Below are 22,074 nucleotides of genomic sequence, written 5' to 3' on the forward strand. Positions count from 1 at the left end.
AAAGGGGAATATATATATTATATATATCACAAAGAGATTTCTTTCATTCTATTATTACTATTCTATTATTTATTTTATTATTATAAAATACATTTTATTTATTTATTGCAATGATTTATTTTCATTACAATTAAAGAACGCCTATTATTATTATTTCTTTCCCTTTTTGATTCTGGGCTGAAATATGACCTGTGCATTTCTTGGCTGAATTCCCTCACTCACGTCTAATGCTTTGCTCAGCATCCGCAGTTGAAGCCGCGGTAATGTGTGTGTTTTGTATGCAGCAGGTCAGTGCTGGGAATCTGTCCGTCTGCGGCGGTGTAGTGCATTAGAGAGCAGAGCGGCTGACACAGCCCGGGGCGTTATACATGCTTATCGATCCGCTGTCAGGCCTGACTGAAGCCCGACTGTCACAGACGAGCGTGAGAACCCACCAGAGAAACCCCAACAACAACTCAAAATGAAGACGTACTCAACAAAACCTGCCCCAGAGGTGTAAATTACACCGGAACGGGCCTTTTCACGATTCCTTTCACAAGTTAATCTCCTCTCTCGCTCCACGAGCTTCCTCGTTAATGTGCCGGCGTAATTAGCAGGCGTCTGGTTTGTTAACATCAGGAGCGCGAAGAATGCGCGAGGGCTTTGAGGCGAGTTATTGACAATAAAGACGCTCTCTTTTGTTGATGTTGAAATCGTGGTGTGGGCGAACAGGCCTGTTGGAAATCTGACGAGTGAGTGGCAGTAGATTGCGCATGTTTTCCGGTGCGTGTTCTCCCTCAGGAATCGCGCGCAGCATGGGAGAGAAACGACTAAAGAAGATGCTAATAAAGCCGTTTAAATAATTCATCTCTTCATCTGAAACCTGCCGCCTCCAGGGCTGCGGGAAACGCTCATCAGTTTCTCTCATCTCCGCCGATTCTGGCTTTTCGTTCGTTTTTATCCGTTATCGCATCCCTCTCTCCCTGTCACACTCCTCCTTCACCTTGGCTTTCTTGTTTGTCATCTCGTCGTCTCCGTCTCTCTCTCTCTGCCCTGCGCTGATAGCGCTCAAGATGTTTTATTTACATCATTGTCAGGTTGATTTCCTGGAGGTAAATTCAGATCTGAGAGTCACTCTCCCTCAGCGCGGCGGCGAGCGTATGATTCGACTGTGGTGTTTGTGTGTTACCACTGCGTTTCTGTCGCACGCTTCCAGCATGACAACATGCATTTCTGCTGAAGTGTCTCTAACACAGCTCTTGCGAGCCCAGCATTAGTTACATTATATAGACCTATCATGAGGAAACAAGATGTCCTAATTATAATATAGCATTGCTATGGGGTTGCTAGGGTGCTCTGACTAGTTGCTAGGAGTGTGATAGATATGGCTTGGGCCTTCATAAGTTGTGTTTCAATTCAAGTTGCAAATTTAATATTGGTAACACTTCATTTTAAGGACCAGTTCTCAGTTGCTTATTAGCATGCATATTAGCATATTGGCTGTTTATTATGTAATGTAATTATGTCATGCAATCCATGAACAGGCAAGTCATGGTGGATGGTGTCCATGCGCTCACGTCTTCATAAATGATTGTTTAGTGCAGGTCTTTGTTGTTCTGCTGCAGCATCTGTGAGGAAGAGCTTTGATCTGTGTCTGTCTCTCACACGCTGCTTATTAATGAGCTCATCTCTCCTCTCCTCTTCCCAAAAGATGCGCTTTGTGTAGCTTTCCCTGTATGGATTACGCTTGGAGATGTTCTATTGATCCGGCTGAAGTCTATATTGGACCGCCTCTAATTTGGAGCTTGTGGAAAAGCTTTCTCCAGCCCGAACGCTTAATAATTCCCCATAATATGATGAATAGATGGTGTGATTTAATTAATCTGGTAAAGTGAGTCATTAATTAGACACCAAGCTTGCTAGTCTGTCCAGTCATTCCTCCTGTTTTCATGTCTTCATTTGTCGGTTTAATTTGGACATTCTTCCTCCTCTCTTCCTCTGTCTTCCTCATGCGATGGATTTCCCCAGACGCTCCTGATAGGCTTCCAATCAATAGCATTAACCTCCGAATGAATCATCCAGCCAATGAGCAGTCCAGTTATTGGAAGTGGTTGGTGTCAAAATTGAATACATGCTTAAAAGTTGCACTTTTGTCATAGCTGTGGACAAGCAGTTAGCTGTGGTGTCGTTTTACTTTGACATATAAAGTGAAAGTGAATGATTATCATACATACGTGGTGCTGTTATGTTATGTTAAATGTTCAAAAGACAATGAGCTCCCGTCTGATCTCTATACTATATATAGCAAATGTTTATAATTTATTATTCTTAGTGCTGTCAATCGATTAATCGCGATTAATCGCTTCCAAAATAAAAGTTTTTGTTTACATAATATATGAGTGTGTACTGTGTATATTTATCATGTATATATAAATACGCACACGCATAGATATGTTTAAGAAAAATATGTTATGTTTATATATTAAATATATTTACATAAAATATAAATTATAGGAATATAAATATATACATGTAAATACATGTATATATGTATGTGTGTCTATTTCTATATACATAATAAATATACACAGTACACACAAATATATAAACAAAAACTTTTATTTTATATGCGAATAATCGCGATTAATCATTTAACAGCACTAATGTATATATTAGATTATCATATTATTATATATTTTTTTTCTCTTATTTTTTATTAAAATACATAATAAAATATATAAAATATACAAATGTTTATTTTTTTATATATATTATATATTTATAGAGTGAGAGAGAGAGATAATTTTTATTTAATATTTATTTTATTTATATGTAGGTAAATATGTAATATTGTCTACCTTTCAAAAAAAAAACATAAAATCGTAAGTATTAAACATAAACATAATTATTATATAGGTTGGATCAAATAATAAAATGTATAAAATATACAAATGTTTGCTTTGGTCATTTTTTTGTAATTATTTAAAAAAAACACACGCACATAATGAAACATAAAATATATATAATACAACCAAATAAACATTTGTGTATTTTATATATTCTATTTTTGATTATAGAATATTTAAGAATTTATTTTTATAATTGTAATACATTCTTTTTATAATTATTATTTTTTTTATTACTTGTGATTATTGTATTAGAATTAATGGGAACATTTTGAAAATGCTATATATTTGTGTCAAAATAATATAAAATAATAAGCATACACACACATAATTTATGCATATATATATGTAAATACACACACATATACACACACAAACACACATATACATACATAGAGTACATACATTGCAGTATTAAGTGACGTGACATGTGACATGTGGCCAAGTATGGTGACCCATACTTGGAATTAGTGCTCTGCATTTATCCCATCCAAAGTGCACACACACAGCAGTGAACACACACCGTGATTAACAGTGTTGAGATAGAAGACTACTGCCGTTATACCCATTATACCTCATCCTCTCTCATGCAGAGAGTCGTTCCTGCGTGGATGACTTTGCCAGTGCTGTGTGTGTGTGTGTAACATGTAGATGATGATTCATGCTCTCCCAAGAAAAACACACAGGCTGCCAGTGGTTTGCGGATAGCAGCGCTCCACCGGGGAGCCGAGTATATTTATTCAACAGTCCTGTTGACCAGAGGAGCACCTCCATGTGTGCTTGTGAATGAGAGTGGAGGGAAAAACCCTGAGGAGAAGGTCCAGCTGTACAAATTGAGAGAAACAAAGATGAGTCAAGTCTACATGAAAGAGACGAGAAACAATGAGTCAGTTTTCTGAGATCTCACATTCAGAGTTGTTGAAGACAATGAGTCTCGTTCACTAATCGTCATGTGCTTATGCGTGCAGAAGCTTCTCACGCAAAATCTTCTCACTCATTCTAATATCATTTTATAAATATAGTTTTTTGTCACTATTGTTATTCAGTTTCTCAGTTTCAATTGCGTACTCGCATTTTTGCATAAAACACTTTCGCTTAATATATTCCATAATTCGTAGGCTCATCATTTTTTATTTAATTTATTTTATTTTATTTTTTTTTTGTGTCTGTGTTTAAGTTAAACACAGTGTGATATCTGCATTTGCACACAGATTTTATACTCTCATATATGTTCATGCATATACGGTTGGCGAATGACATCCAGTATTCGCTATATGGAGCCAGTAGTGCACAAATGATGGCCATACCATTTCTCAGACACTCAACTTGAACCCATCAACTCAGAGATGGGCTGCTGAGCATCGATTTCTTCTGCGTCGCCTCTTCTCATGAGGATCACTGAAGTGTGAGTGTCTTTAAACCGCCCCAGAGGACAGTTTTACTGCTCAAAGGTTGCTCGTTCATAGCGTGGGAGACTTTAGTGCGGTTCTCAGTTTAGTATCAGATGTTTCTCCTAAACATTAAAGTTATTAAAATGCAAATGAGTAGACATACAGTAGCAGTAAGGAGCTATAAAATTATGGTGGATAGTAGATCAGATCGTTTGATCATTTTATTTGAGTTCATATTAAGATAATTGATCGCAGACTGATTCTTGGCAAATCTGAGTACAGTTTGAGACATTATTGAGAAGCTCTAGAAGAGACATGAGATTTCCAAGGAGAAACATCTGAAATTATTATGAAATTTATTAAATATGACAGAATCCTGAATTCCAGACAGAATTTGAGACATTTTTGTGAAGCTCTAGAAAAGACAGAAGAAACATCTGAAATCTCCATTAGCACCTCCATTTAATCTCATTGCTGTGTAGAAGAAACAGTTGCGATATTAAAGAGTAGGTTTTGAGTATGCAGAGGTTAAATGCATTCAATTATGGCAGAATTCTGACAGAATTTGAGTTTTTTTTTGGAGAAACAGAAAATATTTCTGGAGTCATTTTCTGAGGAGAATCATCTGAAATCTCCATTGGCACCTCAATTTGATCTTCTGAGGTTAAATTCATTAAATTATGACCAAATTCTAACAGAATTTGAGACATTTCTGAGAAACTCTAGAAATTGTTGAGTCTTTTTCTCAGGAGAAACATCTGAAGCACCTCCAGTTGATGTCATTGCTGTGTAGAAGAAACGATTGAGACATTAAGGAGGTCTCTTTGTAGTTTTTGAGTAGGCAGAGGTTATATTCATTCCGTTCTGAATTTGAGACGTTTTTGAGAAGCTCTAGAAGAGACGTGGAGTCTTTTTTCGAGGAGAAACATCTGAAATCTCCATTAGCATCTGGATTTGATCTCATTGCTGTGTAGAAGAAACAATTGAGATAATAAAGAGTAGTTTTTGAGAATGCAGAGGTTAAATTCATTCAGTTATGAAAAGAATTTGAATATTTTAATGAGCCATTCCTTTAAGAAGAAGTTTCCATTGGTCTCCACTCAATCTCATTGCTTTCTTGGAGAAATGTTTCAGAGTTTTAATAGATTTGTGATTTCACTTGTGATTTTTCTGTCTTGTGTAGTCCACTTGTCACTTGTTTTGGGGGTTTTCCCTCTCGTACTTTTGTTATTTATGTCCTAATGTGGTTCTTTTTGAAGGAAGCATCTCCTGATGCAGTGATGTCAGTCCACTGCTCCTGAAGAGTCATTAAACTCTCACTCTGTAGATTTGAGGTCATCGTCTGTAGCGTCAGTTCAAAGACATCCCCGCAGACGGCTTTTATTGAAGTTAAGATGTCCGCGACTTTCTCATGACCTCACTTCTGGACCCTTTCTGAACAAAGAACAAAGGTTTACGTCCACCTTTGAGACCGTCGTGGCAGGAGTGCGCGAGAGAGAGAGCAGGTTAAAGAATAAAAGCCTGCTCGTTTCTCTCCTGTCATTCTCCGTGTCGAGATGCGAATCCGTGCTGCGCCAGCGCACACACACACACACACAAGCAAGCCGCTGACTTGGGAAAATCAGCGAGAGGGGGGTGTAAAATCCCTCTTTATCGAAAATTGGCTCTCCCAGTGAACAGCCCTCTAACAGAAATCCAGTGGGGTTTCCAAGGAAACCGTTCTACGGATCTGAAACTGTGGGCAAAGCCGGAGATGAATGGCTGATTTGTAGGACACACAACAATAGCGGTACAAGGCATAATTGTACAATAATGAATGAAATCAGGGAGAAAAGAAACAAGTGGTCAGGTGATTAGTGTCCGCTGAGGAGTGAACATCAGGTGTGATGGTATGTGTGTTTGAGAGTTGGTTGTGTCATCTGAAGCTGTCACTGATTCACAATATGTATTTGATGTTTTGTTCAGCAACACTCTTAAGGTTTTTCCTTGCAGCAGATTCTTATCAAGAACTATTTTTGGTTGCTATGTTTTTTAGAGATTAAAAAAAGTAGTTGAGGTCCTTAAGATTTTGTGTTTTGGTTCTTTAAAACATTCAAACATAGATGTGTTTCAGAGGAACTAGAGATTTAATGAAGGTTCTCCAGTGGTTCCTTGTTGCAGGTTTATGTCAAGGACCATTTGTGTGAAATTCGAGATTGAAAAAGTAGTTGAGGTCCTTCAGATTTTGTGTTTTGGTTCTTTAAAAAATTCAAACATACAGTAGATGTTTTTCTTAGGAACTAATGTTTTAATAAAGGTTCTTCAATGGTTTCTGGCAGCAGGTTCAAGTCAAAAAACATTTTTGGTCTCTATGGGGTTATAGGGCTTTAAAAAGTAGTTTTGTGCCTTTCAAAGGAACTAGAGATTTTATAAAGGTTTTTTAATGGTTCTTTGCAGCAGGTCCATGTCAAGAACCATGTTTCATGTTCTATGGATTTTGGAGATATAGGAATATCTGTGGATATCTTGTAGTTTCTTCAGAACAGTGTTTTGGTTCCTGGGTTCTTTAAAGCACTCAAGCATAGCAGGTTTTCTAAAGAACTAGTGATTTAATAACATTCACCTTCAGGTTCATATAAAGAATCATGTTTGATTGCTGTATGTTTGTTTTAGAAGTTAAAATGTAGTTGTGGTAGTTACCTCAGATCAGTGTTTGGTTCCTGGGCTCTTTAAAACACTAGAACAAAGAAGGTTTTCTAAGTAACTAGAGACTTAATAAAAGTTCTTTAATGGTTTCTTGCTGCAGGTTCATATCAAGAAAGATGATTGGTTGTTAAATGGGTTTTCGTAAATAAAATGTAGTTGAGATTGCCTAATAGGTTCTTTAGATAAGTGTTTTGGTTCCTGGGTTCTTTAAAACACTCGAACAACAGGTTTCTAAGGAAATACAGATTTTATAAAAGCCCTTTAATGCTTTGTGGAAGAAGGTTCATGTCAAGAACCATTTTTGTTTTGGAGATAAAAAAAGTAGTTGTGGTTCTTTAAATCAGTGTTTTGGTTCCTGGGTTGTTTAAAATGCAAGAACAGGGATGGGTTTTCTAAGAAATTAGAACATTTAATAAGGTTTTTCAATGGCATTTAGCTGTAAATGCCTTTTTTATTTTAAATTGCAACCTTTTTTAGAGAACCAATCCCATTTCTGTGAAGATTCCCAGTTTTCCAGGTCATTGTAGATTTTTCCGGTTATTCTGGTCCCCAAGACAACCCAGTTCTCTGTTCTTGTGATGATATATTTACTTATATTATATAGCCAGTGTTCTTTATTTTACATTACAGCACGGTGCAGCCTCACTTTGCATCTTGTAACATAGAGGAAAGCATTGAAAATATCCTGAAAATTTATTTTGGCTCAAATGTTTGGTCTGTTTTCCTGTAAGGCAAAGGATTTGAAATTTGAAGTGTGCATCATTGCTAAAAGTAGATTTTTATTATCAACTTTTAGAAGCACACTAGCATATACAGATGATCTCAGAGCTGTTGACACTGACTATGAGATGCAAAACTTCAATTTTAATATGAATCACTATGTTTAACTGATTCCTGAAAAAGGAGTTTCCTCCACAATCCCGTCATCTTTAGATCCAGGACTGACCCAAAATGAAGCTCCATGGCTTCAAACAGGACACACGTGCCCACGCCGGGCCCGATAGTGTATCTGTGATCATAAGAAGCCCTCTCTTCTGATGAAGGGTAATTGCCTCACTGTGTAACATGTCCCAGAGCCTTTAAACTCAGGCAAACTGCTGGAAGTTTTTATGGCTGGAGGTAATTGGTTCCAGGCGGCGCTGGGAAACCAAAGGCCTTGGGCTGGACGAGCCCCTCCAGGTTCGTCTCTTGTCCGTTTTCCCCCGAAATCAAGCGTTTTACCTTCTGTTCTATCAGGGCATCCGTCCCAGCACCTCATCGAGAGAGCGGCCATCGCCGTTACTCCCTAAATAGAGCCCATATCTGCGGCGAACATGTGGTTGTGTTTTAATCAATGTTTATAGTTTGATTGATGTAGCGTCAAGGCCGAAGTTGGACCCGCTGTCTTTTGTTGTTTGTCAAGCGCTTGTGTAATGTAAGTTCTGTTCCAGAATCTAGTGAGCTGCACTGCTGTCTGCTGTCTATATAGGCCGCATGCTAACTGAAATGGACAGAGTTTGATGTTATTATGGTGCTTGGCTAATGGAACGGTAATCTAATAATCTTGAAACTGCACAGAACATGCAAATAGTGGTCCGTTTTTAATTAGAGTGAATTGTTTTGTCTATACTTTTTGAAATTGGAAAAAATGTTTATTTATTTTTACGTATATTGTATATAAACATTTTAAATGATTTATACTTATAATCAAGATTTCTCCTCCAGGGTGACAATATTCAGAAATAAATACTAGCTTACTATTGGATACTGTGCAGTATGTACTGTATAATTTTTTTTAATGAGTATGCAGTAATAATGATCTCAGTAGTATGTAACCGTAAATCTAAATCTTTCTCACAACTTCGTTTAAAAGTTTATTCTGCGTTTTTTGTCTTTTTTGGCAGTCCAATCAAATAATGAGTCAAACGAGAGATGTAGCTTTAAACCACCATTCCAAAGTTTGAATCAGGAAGATTTTAAAATGAATTAATACTTTTATTCAGCAAGGATGCATTAAATTGATCAAAAGTGTCAGTAAAGACATGCATACAAAAAAAAAATTCAAATAAAATAGAAGAGAGCTAGTGTCTGAGCAGATTGAGAAAGGGCCGTTTGTGTGTGTGTGTGTGTGTGTGTGATTGTGACTTAATCTCAGCAGGTGAAAGCGTTCTGTGCAAGGCTTCCTCACTGACATACAGCAGGTGTGAAAGATAAGCACTCCCTCTACATCCCTGTAGTTTCAGCAAGGTTAGAGTTCCTGGTACATGTTCCTGGTCTTGCTTAGATCGATTCATCATTGCACATCAGGGTCGGAAATTAATGGGGGCTTGTGGTAAAAATGCCACCAAAATGAACAAAAAGGCCTCACAAATTCAAGATAAAGGGGCAAAAATTGCTCTTGCATTATTAGATTAAATCTGTTACAGCTGCCACGATTAAAATGAAATGTGGAAATTAATGAAAAGTGTCAATTTGCGGAATTACATTTAGATCTGCGTTTAAGTTGCTTTTTGCATGTTGTTTTTTGCAGTGTTGAGCTTTACTGCCAATTAGACGCTTTTCTGTGTAGCTCATGAATGCAGTGGCCAATCAGATTAGTCAGCACTGAAACGCTCGCGTTCTGTTGATTGCATGCACTTGCGAATTCTCTCATCATAAACAACAAAATGCAGAAACAATATAAATAAGGGTGCTTTCACACTAGCACTTTTGGTGCACACCCGGGTTCGACTGACGTCAGAGTTCGGTTTGTTTGGATGATATGAACACTGTGGGTGTGCACCATAGACTGTATAAAAACATGGACGTAGTGTCTGTGACATCACCCGTAGGTTTCTGAAGAGCGTTTTTGAAGCTCAAAGTGGGCGGAGCCGGCCATCGCCATCTTGGCAGCGCGTCACCGCTCGTCACTCCTGTGTAATCGAAAATGGGCAAAGAGGCGGGATGTGGGTGGAGCTGGTTGCTGAAACCACACCCACCTAGCTCGACGGTGGTGACAGAAGTTGCAATCCACCTGTCACTCAAGTGGTCGCCCTTAATTATGCAGAACTTTAAGGCTTAATGTAATTTAAACGGATGAGTTATAAAAAAATTCACCCCCCTCACAGTTGTCATGAAGGGCAAAATTAGCTATATAGACCAAAACCACTTTTTGCACCAGGCTGTAAACATGTTTTTTTCTGCTGTAAAGTTGGGCATTTTAACATGGGGAGTCTATGGGACTGGACTACCTTTTGGAGCCAGCCTCTAGCGGCCAGTCGATGAATTGCAGTTTTAGTCACTTCCGTGTTGGTTTGACCGGAAGGTTGCCGCTTGGTACGCGCCTGCGAACCGTACCTAAGTCAGCTTAAAAAGGGTGGTCTGGGGTATGGTTCATGTGAACTCCGGTGCGGTTTGCTGCTGATGTGAATGCAATTGTACCAAATTGTGGAAGTGAACCGCTATTAATGACATATTATTTGATAAAAATGTGTGTTTGTGTGTGTGTGTGTTTTACTCACTTTCCTGCTGAGCATGATTGACGTGCTGCAAGCAGAGCGCTGTATGTCTCATTTCTGTTCGCCTTCCGCGTTCTTTAGAGCATTTGCAGTACATTCGTTAGACAGACGTAAGTGCTGTTATGTGCTGAAGCTTTGGAAACAAAACCAACAGTTCAAAAACAAATATATAAAAGTGTATATTTTGCCGCCTTCTCCTGCGCTGTCGTTACTAAGCAGCAGGGTAAACAGCTGCTGGCTTAATGACGCAAACGAACCGTGGTTCGGACCCAAATAAAATAATATGAACGCAGGCCAGCGGGGGCAGTGGGAGGGGGGAGCAATCGAACTCGGGTTCGGACCAGGCAATCGAACCGAATGTGAAAGCACCCTAAGAGATTTGTTTGCAGCTTCATTAATTCTAACGGGAGTTTTTGCATAACTTGTGCTAGACTAGACTAACATCATCGTCCTTGGTGTGAACGGGGGGGTGTGAATACTTGCATGACTTGTGTATGTCACCAAGATGAGTGCGCTGCTTTTAGACGACTTTGATTCCACTGAAGAAAGTTGTTTGTGGCTAATGGGCTTCCCATTGAGCATGTAATTCTGGGAGACAGCCTTTGTCTCTCAACTCTCAGCTGAACATGTACCTGCCGCAAGGAGATTTCGACAAGGCCTCAGCATATTTTTTACGGATTTTGCGAGAGATCAGCGTCTCTGCTAAGATTTCGACTTGAGAGGCTTCATGGGTTTTGTTCTCAGCAGACAACACATTACATGGCAGAGCGCTTTCTGCACCGCATGCTATTCTCAATGGCTGCGTAATGGGATGCAGTAACATCACACAACTTTGCCAAATGTTTTGAGGATAAGAGCTGTGTTTGCTTATCTAATTGCTGTTTAATAGAAAATAAAGCAGCAAGCCACAAGAGGTCATGTGTATTAGTAATTATACCAGAGTTAAAGGAAAAATTAAACTGATTTGAAATCATTTTCTCTCCCTCATAACCCAAATAACCTTATTTTATGCACACATCACAAAAAGGAGATGTTTAGTTCGGTGTTATTTGAGTATTATTTCTGTGCTGTTATATTTTTATTAATTTTTTTAATTTGCTTTCATTTTTATATTTTCAGTTTTCTTTTTTTGAAGGTTTACTAATTTTGTGTTTGTTTAAACAATTTTTATTCATTTATTAATATTTCTATATAGATTTAATTTTTATATTTTCAGTTTTTACATTTTAATTTAGTAATTGTACGTGCTTCTGTCATTTTTATGCATTTAAATATTTCTATATAGCTAATTTATTTTTCTTTCAGTTTCTTGTTGTGTGCTTTTGTCTTTTGTTTATTAGTTTTATTTTTTGTTTAATATTTCTTTATAGTTGTAATTATTTTTTATATTTCCAGTTTTTTATTCAAGTTTCAGTATTTTTATGTGCTTTTGTCTTTTTGTATTAGTTTTAGTTTTTTTTTTCATTTATAGCTTTATTTATATTTATTTTTTTTAGTTTTAGTAATTTTTTTAGTACTGCAACTTATTTTATTTCAGTTTTGTTTTGCCAAGCAACATTTCTGATTTTCGTTAAGTTTTTTTTCTCCACATATTTCCATATTTATTTTGGCTTTATTTTCAATTTCCAAAAACAATTTTTAATAGTTTTAGTTAACAATAACAACTCTGGTTTACCTGATTGTTAAAGTTGTTATATGCAGCAAAATTCTAATTTAAAAATTCAAACATAGTGCATCCCATTACAATCAGTTGATTTTGAAATCATTTTCTTCAAACCTGTCACGAAGTGTTTTGAGGAATTGTTTTTGGTGCACAACAGCAAACATGGCTCATCCAATCAGATTTTAGCATTGCCATTTTCTTTTTTATAGTGCCTTATATTCAGTGGTTTATGCATCTTCTCTCATTCTTCTCCACAGGCGGCGTCTTCAGCCCTCAGCAGCTTGGGTCACGTGTACACGGCCATCGGCGACTATCCCAACGCCCTGGCCAGCCACAAGCAGTGCGTCCTGCTGGCCAAACAGTCCAAGGATCAGCTCTCCGAGGCTCGGGAGCTGGGTAACATGGGAGCCGTCTACATCGCCATGGGTGACTTCGATAACGCCGTGCAGTGCCATGAACAGCACCTGAGCATCGCCAAGAGCCTCGGCAACAAGCGCGAGGAGGCGCGTGCCTACAGCAACCTGGGAAGCGCTTACCACTACCGCCGCAACTTCGACAAGGCCATGTCCTACCACACGCACGTGCTGGAGCTCGCACAGGAGCTCGAGGAGAAGAGCATCGAAATGAGGGCGTACGCGGGGCTGGGACACGCCGCCCGATGCATGCAGGATCTGGAGAGAGCGAAGCAGTATCACGAACAACAGCTCAGCATCGCAGAAGGCCTGAAGGATCGCGCCGCCGAGGGCAGGGCTTCATCGAACCTGGGTGAGGGTTGGGTTAGATTCTTCACAAACGATTTCTGCTGGAAGAAAACCAGACCAAGCTGGTTTGCTGGTTTGCTGGTCTTCTAGCCTGGTCTGGTTTTTAGCTACCACTGGACCAACTAAACCAGCTGCCCGAGCTGAGAGACCAGCCCAAACCAGTTAAGATCATCAGAAAACCAAAAGTTTAAGATGGCCTTTTTAGCTGAAAATAACAATAACAACATTGGTTCAAGCTGTTCTTTTGCCATATATTGAAAATGGACAGTAATTTACACTGTTGAGCTCCAAAAAAAGTCAGTCTTTTAGCTGGTTTTGGGCACTTTTCAGCCACTTTTGAACCAACTAAACCAGCTGCCCAAGCTGAGAGACTAGCTTAAACCAGCAAAGATCATCAGCAAACCTGTTAGTACAACGTGTGTGCAAATGAAAGCCTTGTTGAAGGAACAAATCAATATTTAACTGATTATTCACTGCAGATTTAAATTTTAAGCGTTCAAATATCATCACGATCAATGATGATCTTCTAGCCTGGTCAGACTGGTCTGTTAGCTGGCTTTTAGCTACTATTGGATGAACTAAACCAGCTGCCCAAGCTGAGAGACCAACCTAAACCAGCTAATATCATCAGCCAACCAGCTTAAACTGGTTTAAGATGGCCATTTTTGCAGGAAATAACAATAATAGCATTGGTTTAGTTGAATGTTCCAGCTGCTCTTTTGCCAAATATTGAAAATGGACAGTAATTTACACTGTAGAGCTCCAAAAAAGTTGGTCTTTTAGTTAATTTGGGCACTTTTCAGCCACTTTTGGACCAAATAAACCAGATGCCCAAGCTAAGAGACTAGTTTAATCCAGCTAAGATCATCAGCAAACCAACTTCATATTGTTGAACTCCAAAAAGGACTATAAAAGTAGTTAGTACAGCTTGTGTGCTGTATCTAATGAACAACAAACAAGTCTAATGAAAGTTATTGGATGAACAAATTTTGAACTGATCATTTGCTGTAAATTTCAGTTTGAAACATTCAAACACGATGCATCCTATTACGATCAATGATGACCTGGTTTGCTGGTCTTCTAACCTTTTATTGGTAACGACGGAACTTGCGACCATAGTTGCTTTTGGGAAACGCACCCCAGGTCAGGCTTGTATGTTTTTTAGCTACTGTTGGCAGAGCCGATCCTCCCTTTACGCAAAGTATGCATGTTGAGTTGGGCCCCCGAAACACCAGGAGGCCCCCTTCCTCTCAAAGATGATTTCATTTCAGTTTCGTTTTTGATTTTGGCCAGCGGTTATGAAAACATGAATGTTCTTGTAATGCGGTGCGCTGTCGCCCTTTTTACGTAACATCCAACTTAGTCAAATCATGTAATGTCGTATACATGCGTTTTTTGCTCGATACTAAAAATATATTCCATAGAGCGCCACTGAACAAATTTAAATAGTTTTGCTGAATAAATAATGAAATTTTTCACATTTCTAGGTGAACTATTCCTTTAATTAAACACAAAGCTGGCAGAAATTAAAATTCAAAGCCTCCCCAAGAAAATAAATGAAGGCCAATACATAATGTTATTAGCTTGAAATATACAGTCGTGATTGCTTTTGCGCATTGCATTTGTCTAGTTATTAAAAACAACAGCGTGAATGAATATTTATGGTTTTATTTCCAGTTCAGCGGCTCGATGACTCAGTCCCCTTCCTCCTGCAGCAGGCTCTGCGGCGGCACTAAAGCATCGGTGTGTGAGACGTACGCTGGATAAATTGGAGCCGTCGAAACCAAGTGTTTTAAAGCCCGTCGAATCTCTCACTCTGACTTTTATTGCTCCAATCTCACGTTCCCTCCCTCCGACAGCGGCTCCATCAATCTGATCCCAAATAAATAGATGAACTCCCAAAAGAAAAATGTTGCCACAGGACTGTTAATATCAGAATTACAGTGGAGTGCACTAGATAGTGCACACTTCAGGAGTGAAATCAGGTGTTTTGTACTAGATTTCTACATTTTTTGAGGAAAATGTGAGTGCATGACTCTCCACAATATTCATGGATTATAGCCCATTTTATAATAGTTGAATTTACCTTGCATATATATATATATTTTTTAGTATTGACTACCAAAGTACTATTATGTTTTTGACAATTATTACCATCAATTGCATCATAACTAGGGGTTAAGGATTCACTAATTTACTCAATGCATCGATTACAAATCCTTCTGGTGCAATATGCATTGATCTTGAAACATGGGTCAGTCAATAATCAATTAAAAATGCTAAAAATCGAATGAATCTAATATTAACATTATTTCATTATTTTACCCATTTTATCATCAGTCAGCAATGTTCTTTTAGTATTATTTTATTATTGTAATATTTATTAATATTTTGAATTAGCTTTTATTTTTCTATTTTAATTTTTTTATTTTAGCTTTAGTAATTTTATGTGCTTTTGTTATTTTATCAGTTTTAAATACTTCTAAATAGCTTAATTTTTTTTTTTTTTTTTTACGGTATTTTTTCATGTTCATTTTTATTATTTTTTAAATATTTATATTTTTAATTTATTTTTATTTCAGGTTTGATAAGTTTACTACTTCAACTTACTTATTTCAGTTATTTGTCAAGGCAACATTTGTATTTGTTTATAATTATATTTTTTATAAACAATTTATAATTTTCAATTTTAAAATTTCAAGTTTGGTAATTTTAGTACTTTAACTTAAGCTTTATTTTAATTTTAGTTTTATTATTATTTTTAAAGATACAGTATTTCTATGTAGTTTTAATTTATTTTTATTTTAGGTTTGATAATTTTACTGCTTCAACTTAAACTTTATTTATTTCAGGTAGCTTGCCAAGGCAGCATTATAATTATTTTTTATAATTATAATTTTTTAAAGAACAATGTATAATTTTATTTATAATGCTGAGTGTTTTTAAGTTTAGGTTTTTCACCTAATATTATTATTTTTACCTTTTATTTGATTTTATTTGGATTCTTTTACAACAACAACGCTGTCATTCACTGTCATATTATTAGGTGAAAAACCTAAACTTAAAACCACTCAATATTATAAATAAAATAAATACAATTATAAATTGTTCTTAAAAAATATAATTATAAAAAATATACATGCTGCCTTGGCAAGCTACCTGAAATAAATAAAGTTTAAGTTGCAGTACTGTCATTCAGTTTAATAATTATGGTTAGTGCTTTGTTCGGATCTCTAACCATAAGTATGCACTGTAGTACTAGTTAAACCCTCACCATTGCAGTCTTTAAATTGCCACCTGTTCTATTTGTGCAAACTCGAAGTGTTGATGAATTTGCATAGTAGCACGAGGAAGTCCGTAGGGTGATATTTATGTCCTGTGAAGCTCTCGTGGAAAAAAATGAAATCAATTTCTTTCCCCTTTTGCGTACAGCCATGATAAATTTGTATTGAAAGTGTGCACGATCAGGTGAGGGATATAAATATTACTAGATTACTCCCAGCGTCTCTGAGGTTGTTACTCTGTGAACAGGGTTATTGTTGAGAGCTAATGATGTAGGAGAGGATGCACAGATGAGATGCGCTCGCGGTGAGTAATGCGTCCTCTGCAGACTCATGCTAAGCTTTAGAAAACGCAGGACCGCCAACATCCCAGCACTCCTTCAATCACCGGCCATGACTCCATCTGATCGATCCGAATTATTAATAGCTGGAAGGGCTGAGAGAAAAGTAGCGCTTATAAAATTAGCAATCTCACGCGGTGAGAGACCTGGAAGTGCACAAATTGATCTCGCTGTCAAAGGTGGAATCTGAGGAGTCAGCCGATATTTAAAGGTAAAGCAGCCGTGTTTGATTAAAGGTTTAAGATGTTTACTCAAAGACTGATTGGGCTCAGCAAACATGTTTTATTAGCCACTCGTGTCGATATCTATAATATATGCACCTAAAAGTCATGTAGTCAATACCAGAGTGCAGCAGTCGTGTTCTGGAAGTAAAATCCCATTCATTTTCTCCATAGAGAAATTGATTTTTAATAGTAACAGATAAACCTTTCAAATAGAAGCATCAAAATTCTGCTTTTATTTTTTAAATAATTACTTACTTATTTGCCTTCTTAGCGTAATTGAAGCCTTACATAATTACATTTGATAATATTTCATAATTAATTGCATATTTAATTTAAACATTTTATATCACTTTAATATTTTGTAATAAATTTCATATTTAAAATAATTTTACATTTAAATATGTACTTATAATCAGTGACTTTAAGTCAATAATTTTCCATTATACTGTTTTATTAGATTAGGTCATTCACAGTGTGTCATGATTATCATTTCCTTTTAACAAAATTGAAGCGTGCAATCTTGTACCTTTGCCTTTTTGTGGTTTGCAAATATTTTTGGCATCTAATAAAAGTTTGTAATGTTGAAGTCATTAGATTTTCTAAAATTCTGGTGAAAATGAATTGGCAAATACATAATCAAGGCTACTGAAAAAGCCCAGAAAACACCTTCTTTCCTGCTCAGGAGTATCACTTTAATGCTCCATCTCGACTCATATTTTATTAAAACAGGTTTTGAGTTTGGTTGTTGTTGCGATATTTAAGCCCTGAGCAGCGTGAATCTGATCCCTGCTGTGATAGTGCTGAGTGGACGGTAACCAGAGGCTTTATTCTCCTCAGCGAGAGCTGCAGGCCATAAACACAGACTTCACACCGCGGTCAGAAGCGTGAGAAGACGAGCATTCGAGAGTGTGCAGATGGCTGGAGCAGTATGTTTGTGGGTTCAGAAGTGTGTGTGTGTGTGTGTGTGTGATTCAGGAGGGTTATCAGTCTGGGTCGTGTGTTATTAGGGTTTCAGTATTGTTAGTATATTTTAGTGTGGTTAGCAGTAGAGCTGCACAATTTGGGAACAAATCGAATCAGTTTTCCAATTAAAACATACAGGTGAAATTTAAAAAGTTTTAAAAATCTAATCAGTAATTATTTTATTATTTTGATTATTATTATTATTACAAAAAATATACTAAATATGAAATATTACTTGTATTATTTAATTGTAAAATTACGAAAAATATTTAAGAAAAATCTAATTATAACAACAATCATATTTCAGTTTACAGAACAATATTATAATGACAATAATATTAATGACTTAAATATTGTTAGCAGTAAATGTGTTTGCAGTAGGGATAGAATTAGGGAAAAAATCGAATTGATTTTCTGATCAAAATTGCAATTATTAAGAGCTGCGGAATTTGGAAATGTTTTGATTATATATCAATATGACTATAACATAATTATAATGGAATTAAATAGTATTATGATTATTATTACTGAATAAAATATGACTTGTATTGTTTCACTATAAAATTAAGAAAAAGAATATTTGTGAAAAAGAATATAATAATGATAATTTTTAATAATAATTTACTAATACGTTTTGCAGTGTTTATTTGTAGAGATGCACAATTTGGCCAAAATTAATTGCAAGTATATATATATATATATATATATAACTATAAAATAATTCTAATAATTATTATAGTATGATTATTATAATTACTAAATAAATATATTAAATAAAATAAGAAATATTACCCTACTTGTAATGTTGTTATTTCACTGTAAAATTAAGATTTTTTTTTTTTAGTACAATAGTAAAATGTCAATACTAATGTTTATGGCTTAAGTACTATTAGCTGTGTGTGTGTGTTTCAGTAGGTTAACAGTTGTGTGGGAAATTTTCTCTCACGACTCTTGTTTTAGAACATTACACATTGTTGATTTTCATTTTCTACGCTCCATAGCTTTAGGCAGAATATTAGCCGGTTTATCTAATTTATTTTTCCTTAGATTAATATTCAGAGTCATTTAAAGACCCATGGAGCAGCTTTAGAACTAATGCTCCTCTAATGTAGTGAATAGCTTCTCATGAAGTAAAGTAAATCATTATCTTTTAATGAAAATCCACACTGGTTGAAAATTACACAAGTTGTGCTCATACTTAGTTAGTTCTGGGTAATCAGGTTTAGATATTTCATACTGTCCATTCATAAATTTATGAGAATTTAAATGTGCTTAACAGTCTGGAAAAATCTGGAACAAAAATAAATATATTATCATTTAGAAAATTGTATATTTATTATTTTTTGTTTTCAAATATCATTATTATTTTTATAATTATTTATAAAAGTTTGTTTTGCTATAAGTTTGATTGCATCATATAATAATTGCTGTTAATAGTGTTCAACGTCTTTAATTGATTTTTCCGTACATTTCTGCCATATGTACATTAACTGACAGTCACCACTGATAAGCTACTACTAAATATATTGTAGTAACTTAATTTTCTGTAAAGTTGCTTTGCAACGATTTGTATCGTGAAAAGCGGTATACAAATAAACTTGAATATAAGAAATAATATATAAAATAATATTATATGAAATATATGAAATATTTGATAAGACAAGCACTGTTTGGTTAATGATAAACAACTCACCGTAACATTCTCCAATCCATTAGATTTGCATCACCGAGAGGTTTTATAACTCAGGGCGCTCACCCCTTTTCGAAATTACAAGTGTGAAATGTTGCTTAAAGAACCGTTAAAAGCATCATTAGCACGAGGTTAAAATGCATTAACCCCGGGTTAAGTGTAGTGCGTTTGATGTGTTGCTTTGACGGTCGTTACCAGCGGTCACATTTGAGGCCCTGTTTCCACAGACAGTCGTTTAGTGCCGTCTCCAGCACACTGCGGCAGTGCAAGTATGCGAAAGTGCGCCAAAACCACCAGGGATATAGCGGAAATGCAGTATTTGGAAATTCCAAAATAGATCTTCAAAACGGTTTGAAAATTCCAAAGAATTCCGAAGGCCAGACTCCCGTTACTCAGACATTAAGAAGGTGTTTATCAACAATCTGCGGCTGGTAAAAAACACTAACCGCACTTTGCTTAGCTAAAAGTGGAAGCAGAGAATAAACACAGCTTCTTCTGTGAGAGACTTAATGTAAAATTAATGCATCTGGCAAACTGTTGCCAGCCGCAGTGTTCAACTGTTTTACTCTTCGTCTGAAGCCAACAACAAAGATGACCCTAGACTCGCAAGAATCTTCAAAGTCTGCCATTTGTTTGTCCCCATTTTCCCTAGGATTTTTCAAGACTGGCTCTGAGCTATAAATCATACGGCAGAATATCGGGCCTAGTTAGCATTTGCGTTTGAATGGGAGGAGACGAGACAGGAATGGTTTTGAGAGACAGACAGGAATCATAACAAAGGAAAATAGCTGTGGAACAGGCATGCCTGCTGAAATACAGCTGCACTTATTATTATTATTATGTTTTTGCTTTCCATCAGCCGCTTCTTATTGCAGTCACTTTGCATACAATTTTGGTTTCCGTTAAATAAGGAGAGTGTATGTTTGAGGTGAAGACATTAAGAGGGGTCGTTTCGAGTCGCCAGTGTTTTTCTGCCTTTTTCTGCTAAATGAATCACAACATCACAGACTTTGTTTTGAAGCAAAAACATGTTTGAAAATTTGAATAAAAGACAACTCTATAGCAGAATTAATCTCATTTCCCATGAAGCATTGCAGATGGCAACAATACTACAATATACAACTGCTGACTTGTGTTAATTTCTAGTTATAAAAACAAAACTTTACTTAAGTTTAAAAAAAGTTTAAAAAAATGAGTTTTATGGTCACATTATTTATAGCTTGTTATATTTTCATATTTATATAATATTTAATATATCATATAATATTGTTATTTATTATATATATTTATTATAAATATATAAAAAAATATCATCTTACTGGGAATTTGTCAAATTAAGCACACACAAAAAAAAAAAAAATATATAGAAATGTTCCTCCCTTAACCCAGACGTTGCGCTCTGTATGCTCATTACTTACTCATTTGACAGATATATAGCCCATATTTGATATATTTGATAGTCACATAACCCTTTTGAGCTTAACATCTTTCATGCATGTTTCAAAATTGTCATCATGACATGATTTTGACATGAAATCAGAGTAAATGCGTTCTATTATTAAATGTACTATATTAAGAATTTAACTCATATCTGATGACTGCTGGTTTGATTGGTTTCATTTAGTTGTCAAAATCTCGTCAGGAAGTCAAGCTTTAAAGGCAAGTCCACGCTAAAGCTAATTAATTCGGAATGTCACAGCCTTTACAGAGCGGGAACGCTTAAAAAGCGACAGCTATGTAATGAGTTCAAGTAGGACATCTCAGTAAAAATAAAATAAAAAAGTCATGGCGTTTCAGTCATTTGGGGTTGAAGATTGTGCTATTTGAAGATTAAATTACTACATTTCACATGCATTCGGGCAAAACGACCGCCTGGGGAGGGAAGTATTTTTAATGTTTGTTTGAAGGGCTGCCCATCACTCGTTCCACATAGCAGGGCATCAAAGCTGAAAAGACATCCTCAAAATCCCACTTCTGCTAATGTAGGCAGAGGCGCTTAGAGTCTAGCTTCTTTTTTAGCCAAATACTGCAGCGTTGCAATTATTATTCACCCCTTAGAGCAGACGCTGAGGAGTTTCTAACCTTTTCACTGACCTCCGATCAGTCTCAGATCCTGTTCCCCAATCTCATCCTACCCTCTCCTGTGTGTCGGCTCTGGGGATTTAACTGTAACAATGGGGCCATATGCAGGGGCGTAAATTTCGTCTTACAGTAAGGGGGGGGGGGGCAATAATCATCAAATTTTTGAAGGGGACACAAATAATACAGCTAAAATTGAACATGTCACTTCATCCGATGTTTAAGTGAATAAAATAGCCTTGACAGCCGAGCTCCACAACTATTTACTTTTTCTCACTCACCGGACTAGGTGATGCAGGGTTGCCAGGTTTTCGTAAAACCCCCCCGCCCAATTGCTACTCAAAACTAGCCCAAAACTAGCCCAATCACGTTTTGAGGGGGGTTCCCCGGTAAAAATCGCATTCCGGGGGGGTAAAATACACGTTTTTCGGCTGTGTTCCACCGGTAAAATTCGCATTCCAGGAGCTAAATATCACGTTAAGGATGCTTCAACCCGCGGAAATGAAAAACAACCCACGGCAACAGTGTTAAAGTAGCCCAATTCGACTTGGCAACACTGATTGATGTAAAAGACGAAAGCAGGCATTTGGACCAAAGCACTGTGAGGCAAGGGAGGGGGAGACTCAAAATGTTTC

General features: G+C 36.5%; 1 protein-coding gene across 1 annotated transcript in view; it reads left to right on the plus strand.

Moving 5' to 3' along the window:
- LOC107705044 (tetratricopeptide repeat protein 28-like) overlaps window positions 1–22,074 on the plus strand; it is a 191,991-nt gene that overhangs the window by 112,617 nt on the left and 57,300 nt on the right. Inside the window, exon 5 of the mRNA XM_016439736.1 lies at window positions 12,358–12,865. Within this exon, the coding sequence (XP_016295222.1) occupies window positions 12,358–12,865 (508 nt within the window). The remainder of the gene's footprint in view (window positions 1–12,357; window positions 12,866–22,074) is intronic.

The sequence above is a fragment of the Sinocyclocheilus anshuiensis genome, unplaced genomic scaffold (assembly GCF_001515605.1).
Source record: "Sinocyclocheilus anshuiensis isolate Anshui unplaced genomic scaffold, SAMN03320099.WGS_v1.1 scaffold269, whole genome shotgun sequence".
Lineage (NCBI taxonomy): Eukaryota > Metazoa > Chordata > Actinopteri > Cypriniformes > Cyprinidae > Sinocyclocheilus > Sinocyclocheilus anshuiensis.